Consider the following 12,500-nt stretch of genomic DNA (forward strand, 5'->3'; position numbering starts at 1 on the left):
GCTGCATCAAGAGTCTGAATTGGCTATTTTTTTTGCTGAATTGCTGAATTGGCAAAAAGCTTTCATATGGTCAGAATTACCTGGGTCATATCTAACAGGCATGCATATATGTGTGTTAAACTGCTTGTTATGGTTCACATGATAGATGACCCTAAGAGCATATTCAGATTTGTTGAAACTTCATATTCAAAACACATTTGTGTCAAATTCTGGACTTTCTTCTCTATGATGTACGTATATTGTATTGGAGGAAATCTCCCAATAGCTCACAACCAAACCTTGTGGAGCAAAAGGAGCGTGCTATTATTCTCAGGACAAATGTTAGGAAGGCTGGAAAGTGAAAAGTAGGAAGTTAACAGCTAACAGGCTCACAGCTTGACATAGACACACAGTATGGTGGCTATTTTGCAAACTAGTTAGTATTCTTGGCACATTTTGAGTCCTTTTCATCCTCAAATTGACATTTCATTTTTAAAACTACACCACTTCAACAGATTCATTAAGAATGCTTTACTATGGGCAGAAAACTGGTTTACACTAGGGCATTCTGTAATGCAAATGAATGTCAAAAATAGGGAATACTTGTCATATTTTTAATGGAAACGGAGAGTATCAGGGACATCCCTTTCCATTTTCAAAAAACTCCTGAAGACCCAGCTCTTTAGAGAACATCTCCTCTCATAGCACCACTTACAACAAGTCTTGCTGAGCCTAGCACTTACCACCAGAGGTGGAAGTAAGTCACACGCGTGCAAGTCACAAGCAAGTCTCAAGTCTTAACTTTCAAGTCACAAGCAAGTCTCAAGTCTTAACCTTCAAGTCACAAGCAAGTCTCAAGTCTTAACCTTCAAGTCTCAAGCAAGTCCAAGTCATTTTTTGTGACAGTCAAGCAAGTCAAGTCAAGTCATAGCTTGGGTCAAGCAAGTCAAGTCATAGCTAAATCATTGAAATTCATGATGATTTACCCATGTTTTGATTTTAAAATAAGCTACAATAAGCTAGACTGCTAGAGTTTTATTTGTAACAAACAAATAGACATTGCATTCATTCAAGCCACATAGCCTACATCTGAACGGTTTATAGAATAAGATGAAATGTATACGAATAAAAATAAATGTATTTCAAGTAGACCTATTATAAAATAGCCTATTATTGTTTGAATATGCCTTAAATATTAGGTGGCCTAGCTACATCAAATCATGAAAATATATTCAAACAGTTCAAGTTACACCTGTCCTGACCTGTCACATCTCCAGGGAACCAATAATGTTGAAAAAGTGAACTAATCAATCAAACGCAGCTGCCGACGTCACTGCCAAACTTTGACAAGCGCGACAGTTTTTAGGAGGATTTAGGACCGTCAATGCTATATCATATACATAAGCCTAACATGTGAAATAAGCTACTTTTCTATGCTGATTGCTGGCAGTTAGCTAGGCCTACTTACTGTTGTTAGCCTACTACTAGGCTGTATGGAACAGGGACGTGTTTAAGAGAGAGGGAGAAAGAGAGGCGCTTACTTTAGGTTATATTGGCAACATTTTCGCTATATATCAAGATTAAACGTAGATAAGAAAATGTTTCACTTTGCCATTTCACACATTTTAACCTAATATGGCATTAACTAAAAAGCATAATAGATTCAAAGCCAACTTTTAACATGCCTCAAATGTGACGTTAGTTTTCTAACACGACTAACTTCGGATGAAAATCAACGTGGTGGTGGTTATATTTTGGACACTTGCAGACTGCTGTTCATTTCTCCTTTGACTTGTCAGATACATCATCTGTGAAGCCAAACATTATTATGTTTTGGTATAAACGTAGAGCCTTCCATATTTGCAAGTTAGCCTACCTCAGTCTGTCTCATTTGATCTGGCACTTGCTGTTGGTCTGTCGCGTCGCATCACTTGGTACAATGACAGGTGCGCTCGCGTAACGCATGCAACAGCACCTAAGCAGATTTTCTAAAATCGTAAAGTTAACTCCTTAAAATATATGAAAAAAATAAAAAGTCAAGTCATTTCAAGTCATTTGTCTCAAGTCTAAGTCAAGTCTCAAGTCATGAATAGCAAGTCAAAGTCAAGTCGAGTCTTTTATACATGTTGATTAAGCATGTCTCAAGTCTTAAAAAATGATCTCAAATCATGTGACTCGAGTCCCCCATGTCTGCTTACCAGCCGTCTTGAACTGACACGTAACTGTTAAAAACAGCACTCACTGATGCACTTATTCTTACTGTACTCTACCGTTTTTTAATTGTCCTAAAAATGTTGAGAATTGCTTTAAAACTTAAACTGTTTACCATGTTGTTAGTCGCTTTGGTTAAAAATGCGTCAGCCAAATGTAATGTAATGTAATGTAATGTATTTGTAATGTAGACCAAATTTCCATCAAGCATGAGTTCAAAAATATAGGTTACCCAGTTGAACTTATTAAGCACAGGAAATCCTTCCGATATGCATCAATACAAGCCTACCAAACATAGTTGCAAAGCACTAGTTTAAGTTTTCTGTCAAACCGTGTTTTTCTATAAATCTAGCACATTTTCTATAGATATACATGTACATATGTCCATTTGTCTTTAATCAGTTTGTATTCATTCTCCCTCGGATGTAGAGTAAACAAATGTCATAGCACCAGTGTGTCTGTAATATGTATATTATATGCTCGCTCCGTGCGGACTGTCCTAATCCTAATCCCACGGCCCTTCTCAGAGGAGATGTCCTCTCTTCCCTGGTCTCTGTTGGGCGCTGCTTATGCCTCAAACAGAGCCCAAACATTGGCTTAAGTGTCCATTCTCAGGCTTATCCCGTCTGAAACGGAAGGCCCGTTTGATTGTTGTTTGGCAGCGTTGGCGTTAGCGACGGGGCTCTTGGCGATCCCATTAACTTGTGTGGGGCTGGAGTAATGGGATTAGAGATTAGAGCAGCGGGTCTGGAGCCGCAGGACGCACACAGCACAGCACAGCACAGCACAGAGGCTGACCTCTGACCTCAGGAAGTAAAACAGTCCCACTGAGCCAAGGCTGTTTGAAGAAGAAAATACTACAAGGGAAAAGATTACGGAAGGGGTTTTAAAGTAAAACTTTCAACTTCAGTTTAGTCAAATTTGACCTCTTTGTAGTGACAGCTTTCAATCTTATTAGCAGATCAGTGTGTTGTTTTCTTATGATTACAAGCTTAAAACCCTAAAGAGAGTCTAAGATGCTGTTCACAAGATGACTGGGTAAGATGGAAGGCATCACAAATACCCAAATTTCAAAGCCCAGTTGTGTATTTATGAGGGTGACTTTGTTTTTTGTGCATTATCACTGGAATAAGTGTAACCGCATAAACCTATTCTGTAGTGTGGTGCGGCTCTGTTAGCTCAGAGGACAGGACCCAAAAGGTCCACTGAGGTCATTGTTTACGGACCTTGATGCCTGTTCTATAAAAGCGTTCCAAGGGGACATTATTGGTTTCCTTTATTTATCTATTATTTGATCTGGTATCTCTGGTGCCCCGCACAGTCAGTATTGGGTGTCAGTGTTGATGATGCTTCTGTGACAGCAGAGGGCAGTGGCACTGTATATTCTTTTATTCTGTGTGTGTGTGTGTGTGTGTGTGTGAGCGTGACACAGAGTGTGAAGTGAGGGCTGGTAGTGGCAGGGTGGTTGTCATCTGTCGTGACAGGCAGTCCGTCCCCTCACAGAAAACGAAAAGGGTTGCGTAACACATACACACACACACACACACACACGCTCACGCACACACGCGCACACACACACACACACACACCAGACACATACGCATGCACACACACACACACACACACACACACACACACACACCAGACACATACGCATACACACACACACACACACACACACACACACACACACACACACACACACACACACACACCAGACACATACGCATGCACACACACACACACACACACCAGACACATATGCATAAACACACACACACACCACAGACACACACACACACACACACACACACACACACACACACACACACACACACACACACGCATACACACACACAAACACACACACACACACACACACCAGACACATACGCATACACACACACACATACACACACACACACACACACACACACACACACACACACACACACAAACACACAGCCCCATGGCTGAAAACTCCCTCTGTCTAAGGACATAACCTCAGCTCATACAAAGCTGAAGTCCTGAGTTCTTCACAGCCGTACACAGAACACCGCAAACAAAAAAATAACAAAAATGGCCGTCAGCAGCAACATTAAGAGCTGTTTCTCTCCTTTGACAAGCATCCAGTGTGTCACCCGAGGGAAGAGGAGAGAGCAATAAAAACAGCCACCCGTGCCTTTACTGGGGGAAAAATGGAACCTGAAAGCATCCCTACCCTGGAGTGCCTCTTAATTCAATTCACCGAAAACAGCTCACTCTCTGTTTTAAAGTAACACGCCACGTCCACCAGATCACCCCCCACCATCACCCCTACCCCCACCCCCGCTATGTGCATTTATCTTTCGGGGGTGGGGGGGGGGTTTCAGGACACTGAATGGCATTGTCTGACAAGGCCTAGCATTCCTGCTCTGACAACGAGGACAAAGACTAAATGAGAGAGAGAGAGAGAGAGGAAGCTAATTCAGGGACATTTAAATTAATCCCACATTATTTCCTCCAACACTTTTGATCTTGTAGCCTAGTGGCCAAAAAACATCCATCAGAATAACACAAACATCTATCCTACCACAACATCTATCATATCCTAGCTCTCCGTAGATCCCCTCCTAGTCCCCACCATACTAACTGTTTGGGGATATGTCGGTTTTTTTTCTCCTTTTTTGTAGTTTGTAATCTAGCAGTGTGGGTCCCTCAGGCTATGCTAAATATGCTAACTAGCTGCTCACATGGGAAGGGGAGAATGGAGAGGCACCATGATCTCCACAGACGTGCTTTGAATAGGCTCCGCTGTAGTCCCCCCCCCCCCCCCCCCCAACACACACACACACACACACACACACACACACACACACAGCACAAGCTTCCGCAGGGCATTGTCAACGCAAGGCTATAGGGTTTCACTTCTGCCACCGACCTCTGTCTGAAAGTAGAAGGTTCCGTCACTTAAGCCTTCTCAGTGAGTCTGACTTTGCTCCTGTCATGTGGATCTGTGTCCAGTCTGTTGTTCTGTTCCTGGACACACTCTGAGGTTCTGAGGTCAGTGTAAAGTGTTCACTCGGGGACTGAGTGTTTAGTGGTGGTTCGGAGAGGGAGCCTGTTGCTATCGATTAGCAGATTAGCATCATGTGCTTGTGTGTTACCTGGTCAGGGAGTTTGTTTTGGTCTTTTGCTCAAGATACCCATGATCTTCTGTGGGTTTGTTTGTTTGTGTGTGTGTGTGTGTGTGTGTGTGTGTGCGTGTGTATGTGTGATAAAGAGAGAGAGAGAGAGAGAGAGAGAGAGAGAGAGAGAGTTTGTTGCAGGCTAGAGGAGAGATGCCACTTTTCTGTTTTTATTTTCTCTGCATGTTCTCAAGTGTCGCTCATGTCCATGGCTTTGGCCGCTGTTGCTAAAGTTTCAGGTGTGTGCAGCGAGCTTGTGTCTTTTGTGTTCTGGTAGTAATGGCCACGTTCCTAATGGGTCAGGAGAGTCCGCTTTGCTTTTCTACACCAGATATCACATGATGTGCCTGAAAGGGAAGCGATCCAGTATTCACAGAAAAAAAAGGAAGTCGAAATGTGATTTGTCACAACCTCCATATTACAGAGATTATTTGAGTAAGCTCTTTATTAAATACAGCTCTTTATTAAATACTGCTCTTTTTTAAAGCAACACCAAAGAACTTTTGCTCTGTCGCACGCACTATTTGTTTATCCAGCACCGGCTTTGCAAATGACAATGTCCACAGAGAAGGTAGAATATGTTGCATGATTTTATGAAAGTACGATGTATTGCGACATCAGATGCGAGTCAAATTTGTAGTTTCTCAGGTCTCATTCCATCGAACTACAGATCCGCTACCCGATCCGGCAAACTTACATAGTGCGGTTATAGCCGATTGAGGGCCGTGAAGCGAATGCAGAAAGTGCCGTTCACCCTGTTACGAGTTGATAAACCGCAGAACCGATTTTGGAAACATTATTTTAAGGTACAAAAAACTCTTTGGTGTTGCTTTAAATACAGCTCTTTATTAAATACAGGTCCAAGTGAACGAGGGGTCTGCATCATAGTCTCTTCTCTTTTCTTTTAGAAGACAAGGATATGTGGTAATGGTCAGTTTAACTTCAGTCTGGCAGGTCATTGAGTCAGATGGATCTTTCTGTGGTTGTTTATTTATCTCTGTTCATCCAGTAAATGTTAATCTTTTTCTTCAGGCCTTTGAAGTTAAACTTGGTCTTTGAAGTGAAATGTCCTATCTAATATCCCTTTTTGGTAAAACTCAGACCACCATGAAGCTAATGTGCTTTGCCGAGAGTTTTGGGAGCAGCGTGTCCAAGCGAACGTCTCATTAATCATCATCTGAAGCTCATATCAACAGCGCCACCTGTTTCTGAGAAGTCATCGCTTATCGCTGCTGTCGGGTGGAAACCTTGTATGTTTTCAGGAAATGTAAAAAAAAATGTGTATTGTGAACATATTTCAACATTGCAAAACAAAACAAAAAAAAAGAAAGAAATATGGAGTTAGGAGGCTTCCACCCGACAGCAGCGACATGCTCTCACTCTCAATTGTCAATGTTTTATTCATGCGCATGTTGTCGAGATGCACTGGTCCACGTTTGGGTTAGTTTTCATGAGTCCCCAAACAAGAGTGCACTACCAGTGCAAGACAGATGGTCAGTTTTTCTTTTCTCTTACCCAAACCCACCATCAGTTCTTGAGGACTCGCAGCTCTTCTCAGTCAGGCTATTATGGTCTAATTCAATTATATTATTAGTGTCGCTCCGGCCTCCAAAGGGATTTGACTGGCCAGCTCATTAGTTCATGTCAACAGACACAGTTGGCTTTGTGACCACTCTTTCCTTTGAAGCTCTTTCAGAAGGTCAGTTTATGTGTGTGTGCGCGCGTGTGTGTGTGCGCATGTGTGTGTGTGTGCGTGTGTGTGTGCGCGCGCGTGTGTGTGTGATCTTTCCTTTTTATCTTCCCCCTGAGCTCAACTGACACGGTTTCAAACACAAAACTGCCCAAATCAGAGAGGGGAAGTCCGCTGATACACGCACCAACCCACTCAGAGCCGTTGACCTTTGACTTCTTGACCTCTCGAGGCTAACCTCTCCAGTGTTCTCCTGTGTGTCCTCAGAGAGCAGGGAAGGCAAGAAGGGTGAGAAGGAGAGGGCCAAGGAGAATGGCCTGGCTTCCCTCGGGACCGACCCCGGCGGCTACTTAGAGCTCGCCAGCAAGGAGGGCAGTGTGATGGCCAACAACAACAACAACGGCAGCAGCAGCATCCACGAGGTCCCCACCAAAGACACCGAGGACTCGGCCGCGTCCGCCACCAACACCGCCGCCACGGCCGGCTCCTCTCAGGGCCACGCGTCCTTCACCATCGAGTTCGACGCCGCCTCGCCGGGGAAGGTGACCATCAAGGACCACGTGGTCGCCAAGCTCTCCGGCGGCGGCAGCGCCAGTGGTCGCGCCAAGAAGTCTGGGCCGACCGCCAAGGACCTGAGCACGCTGCAGGCGGCCATGATGGCGTCCGAGACCAAGGTGGCCGATTGGCTGGCCCAGAACGACCCGCCTCTCGTGCGGAGGGAGTCGGCCGAGGACGACAACAAGACCATCAACAGCGACGTGCCGGTCCACTTCCGGAGGCTGAAAGGTGAGGCCGGCCGACCCACTGGCTCCTCCACCCCCCCACCCCTCGCTTATGTGCGCCTTCCTCCTCTTCCACCTCCTCTTCCTCCTCCTCTTTTCCTTCTCCTCCTCTTCGGGGTTTTTCCTGGCTCTGTCCCAAGCAGGGAGTTTGTGCATGCCAGAGGGCTGCGACTGCAGGTTTGGGTATGACAGTAGCAGCACATCCACTTGGACTCATCTCATGCATGAAGCAAAACAAAACAAACACTTTTCAGCTCTTTCAGTTTTGCATCCTAAACCACAGCAGGGAGATGCACAAAACGAAAGCATGAGAGACTCTTAACACGGTGGCCGCCCGTGAATGCAGGAAAAACCCTACCTGCTCCTCTCCCTTCGCTTCCTCCTCTTCCTCCTCTTCCACCTCCTCCTCCTCCTCATCCTCCTCCTCATCCTCCTCCCTACCGCCTTCGTAGACCTGGGAGTTTTCTCACCGGCTTAATAAGACTAGAGCGGTGGCACACTCAAGGCATAGGGACAGGTGTCAAGGGACAGGTGTCCAGTCCAGGTACACGTGTGACCTCAGGGCTGGGTCAGGTTTTGATTGGTCATGGTTTCGCTAATGTCCCTTACTGCCCCTTGCTGGCTTTGCCGGATGCTCTGGATGGATGGATGGTTCAGTGTGTCTCCTAAATGTCCAGGGATTAGCTATGGGACAGACAGCGTGGTACCCTTGCTAAACTGGCATCTTGTGTTGGTCTGTGTAACAGCACCTGCGGTCCGATGTGTCCACTGGATCTGAGCTAATTACAGGCACGAATCAATACCCATTCAGTGGCCTTGGAACACACACACACACACACACACACACACACACACAGAATACACAGAAAAAAGGTTTCTTTATTGGGAAGATTCACTTCAGTTTCCAGACCATTCAGTACATCCTAGATGCACACAGTACATTATCCACACAGCACAGGGGAGATCACCTCCTGCTGTGTCTCATCTTCCCCTCCAGGCCAATCTGCACTCGTTTGCTTATGTCTGCTACAGCTCCAGGCCTATCTGCACTTGTGTGCTTATGTCTGCTAAAGCAAATCCCTTTTGTTGGAAAGCAAATCTTTGCACTGTGCTGGCTTTTCTTTCCGGCTGGTTCCTATCGGTGTGCTTAAGATATGCGCTGCTTTTTCCGCCGTCTCATGATAACAGAGTGATTTCCCTGAGCTCTGTTGGGGTACGTGCGTGTGTGCGTGCGTGCGTGCATGTGTGTGTGTGTGTGTGTGTGTGTGTAGATCAGAGAGAGAAGAGTGATTTCCCTGAGCCCTGTAGGGGGGGGGGGGGGGGTGCGTGCGTGCGTGCACTGGCTCAGGTGAAGCCTTTTCACATTTAACTACGCCTCAGCAGAACTCTCAGCCGTTCCCGTGGAGACGGCAGGTTCAGGTGGGGTTTGGGTCACAGCAAGTGTTGTGCATTGTGTGTGTGTGTGTGTGGGGACTTGTCTCTCTGAAAATGTTACACAAACTTCATGGCTTTCACTCTCAAATTAGCATGCCGACATCATCCCTGTTTAATCCCAACCATCATAGGCAGATGTCATGTGTGTGTGTGTGTATGTCTGTGAGGGTGTGTGTGAGTGTCTTTCTCAGCCAACAACTGCAGAAGCAGTGAATGTGCAGCAAGACTGACAAGTCTGACGTTCCCCCAGTGTGTGTGTGTGTGAGTGTTTCCTAGCGTGTCTGTGTCTGTGTCTGTGTCTGTGTCTTTGTGTGTGTGTGTGTGTGTGTGTGTGTGTGTGTGTGTGTGTGTGTGTGTGTGTGTGTGTGTGTGTGTGTGTGTGTCCTAGCCATCATCTGCAGAAGCAGTGGATGTACAGCCCACAGCCCCCCCCCTCCTGTCTCTCCCCCCTCCCCATGTGAGGGTGGCAGTGGGGGGATTAGCGCCTGGTGCTTAAGGCTTCGTCTCAGACGAGCCGCCACTGACAGCCAATCACGGAGCTTAGCAGCCTTGGTAGTGAAAGACTCCCCCATCTCACCACTCTCATCCTGGCCCCCAGGAAAGCCATGTCCTTTACTGTGTGTGTGTGGGGGGGTGTGTGTGTGTGGTGTGTGTGTGTGTGTGTGTGTCCCAACCCGGCCATCTTGAGAGAATGCTCTCCCATGCACCATCACTAGAGACTGATGCAGCGGTGTGCATGTGCAAACAACAGTGGAATCAGAACCGAGGGAAATGAGGGTTGCTGGATCTGCTGACATTGAGGTTTGTGTGTGTGTGTGTGTGTGTGTGTGTGTGTGTGTCGAGTATCCTCTCTCTTCACTTCATACTGCTCCCTTTCTCTTCTGGTTCCACCTGCCACTTCCCTCCCCTTTATCTCTCTCTCTCTCACACACACACACACACATACACCACACACACACACATACACTCTCTCTTACCCTGCTGCTCAGTGACTGTATGTGTATGTGTATATGTATATGGCTGTGTGTGTGTGTGTGTGTGTGTGTGTGTGTGTGTGTGTATTTGTGTGTGTGTTTATATGGCTGCTATGTGCAGCTTGCTAATTGAATGGGTGCTAAATTATGAAGTCTGATGGATTGAAGAGGCTTAGAGAGTGAGAGACAGAGAGAGGGAGAGAGAGGGAGAGAGGGAGAGACGGGGCTCTGACAGGGCCGGTATGGGCAGTGATGTACGAGGCTTTGCTTTGTACTCTGCAGCCAGTCGTGTGCTGCGAGACTTTCCAGTCCGTCCAGTCTCGGGCAGGCGTGGCAGGAACATACTCTCTCTTGTAGGATCGGGGCGTTTTAGGGAGGGGGGGCAGGAACATACTCTCTCTTGTAGGATCGGGAGGGGGTCAGGAACATACTTTCTCTTGTAGGATCGGGAGGGGGGCAGGAACATACTTTCTCTTGTAGGATCGGGGCGTTTTAGGGAGGGGGGGCAGGAACATACTTTCTCTTGTAGGATCGCGGCGTTTTAGGGAGGGGGGGCAGGAACATACTTTCTCTTGTAGGATCGCGGCGTTTTAGGGAGGGGGGGCTTTGTTGGTTTCATTCAGCATGCAAGACGCATCAGGTGAGTACAGGGTTCTTTAGCAGAGATAAGGTTTTGAGATGTGTGTGTGTTTTGAGCTGTGTGGGTCTCTCTCTCTCTGTGTGTGTGTGTGTGTGTGTGTGTGTGTGTGTGTGTGTGTGTGTGTGTGTGTAATAGTAGTAGTAATAGTAGTAGTAACAGTGGAGACGTTCAATCTTACTAGCTCTCACACAGATATTCCTGAGAGAGAGAGAGAGAGAGGAAAAGTGTGAAGGTGTGGAGAAGGGAGGGGATAGAGGTTCCTAAAAACAGGTGTATACAGGTGTTGCTGACCCGTATTACATAGTCCTGTGGGAATATACACCCAGGTAGGCCCAGGGCTTTGACTGCTGTATTCGAACAATCGCGGTTGTGTGCAAGCCCGTGTGACCCGATGTGTACAAACCCGTGTGACAAAGTTTTGTGGAAATCGTAGTACCTGTGCCTCTCAGTCGGATAGCCGGTGGTTTGCTTTGTGCTGGTACTCCTGGATATAGCACTCTTCACGGCACGCAGTGTTATTGGGAAGACAAAGAGCGCCAACTGAGAGGCAGATGTGTGTCAGAAATAGTGTGAAGTAGTGTGACACTAGATAGAGATTGACCCTTTTGCCTCATATCTGTGTGTGTGTGTGAGTGTGTGTGCGTGTGTGCAGTTGTGTGTGTGTGTGTGTGTGTGTGTGTGTGTGTGTGTGTGTAGTTGTGTGTGTGTTTGTGATCCAGAATAAGACAGAGGGAGTGTGTTTAGTGCACCCACGTGAACAGAAAGGAGAAAAAAACAAAAAAGCAAGTTTATGTTTATGAATGACACATTTAAAAGTGGACGAATGTTGATTTAATACTGTAGTACAAATTGTGTGTTTATAAGTGTGTGTGTGTGTGTGTATACATTTTGTCAGACAAGGGGGTGTGTCACCTACTGCACTGCACTGTGTATGATCTGGTTAATGACTCAAGGGGCTGACGTGCGTGTGTGCATGTGTGTTTGTGTGTGTGTGTGTGCTGTTTTGTGAGTGGTGTGTGTTTGCGTTTAGAGGTCAGTGCTATCCATTGAAAGCTTGTGTTGTGCTGTTGCTGAAGGGCGCCTTTGTATGTGATAGTGGCATGAAAGCTTAGTGTGTAGTACAGAAATAGTGTGTGTGTGTGTGTGTGTGTGTGTGTGTGTGTGTGTATGGTGTGTGTGTGTGTGTGTGTGTGCGTGCGTGCTCGGGTGCTGTCAGCTTGGCCTGTGAGAGTTTTTCTGAGCTGCCTGTGAATCTCCATTGCCCCCATGTCTGCAAGCCCTCCCCCTTCCCTCCTGACTCACACACACTCCTCTGACTCTCCTCTCCTCTCCGTTCCCCCCATCCCTCTCTCCTCCTCCACACACACACTCACATGCACACACACTCATACTCACTCAGTCTTCCCGGAGCTGTGGAGAGCGCTGGTCAGTCTTGGGCTGTCCTGTCCGAAGCCGTTGGATCTTACTTTACTGGGCTGTTGTTTGTCCTGGCTGATCTGCTTTGCTGCTGAGTAGGCTGCCTGCTTTACCGTGCCGTGCCGTGCCGTGCCTGCCTGCCTGCCTGCCTGCCTTGCGCTCCTCTCTCCTCTCATCTGTCCCCTCTCTCATCTCTCCTCTCCTCTC

The 12,500-nt window shown here is 46.8% G+C and overlaps 1 protein-coding gene across 5 annotated transcripts in view; it reads left to right on the top strand.

Moving 5' to 3' along the window:
- cep170aa (centrosomal protein 170Aa) overlaps positions 1 to 12,500 on the top strand; it is a 79,335-nt gene that overhangs the window by 36,471 nt on the left and 30,364 nt on the right. For 4 of the 5 annotated variants that reach the window (XM_076286243.1, XM_076286245.1, XM_076286244.1 and 1 more), the window contains exon 8: positions 7,315 to 7,833. In XM_076286243.1, the coding sequence (XP_076142358.1) occupies positions 7,315 to 7,833 (519 nt within the window). Of the gene's footprint in view, positions 1 to 5,129; positions 5,233 to 7,314; positions 7,834 to 12,500 lie in introns of those variants that run through there. The other variant, XM_076286247.1, reaches the window with a different exon arrangement.

The sequence above is a fragment of the Alosa pseudoharengus genome, unplaced genomic scaffold, assembly GCF_046254945.1.
Source record: "Alosa pseudoharengus isolate Yale_2024_CS ecotype anadromous, Long Island Sound unplaced genomic scaffold, YU_APseudo_1.1 YU_APseudo_1.1_scf_15, whole genome shotgun sequence".
Taxonomy (NCBI): Eukaryota; Metazoa; Chordata; class Actinopteri; order Clupeiformes; family Clupeidae; genus Alosa; species Alosa pseudoharengus.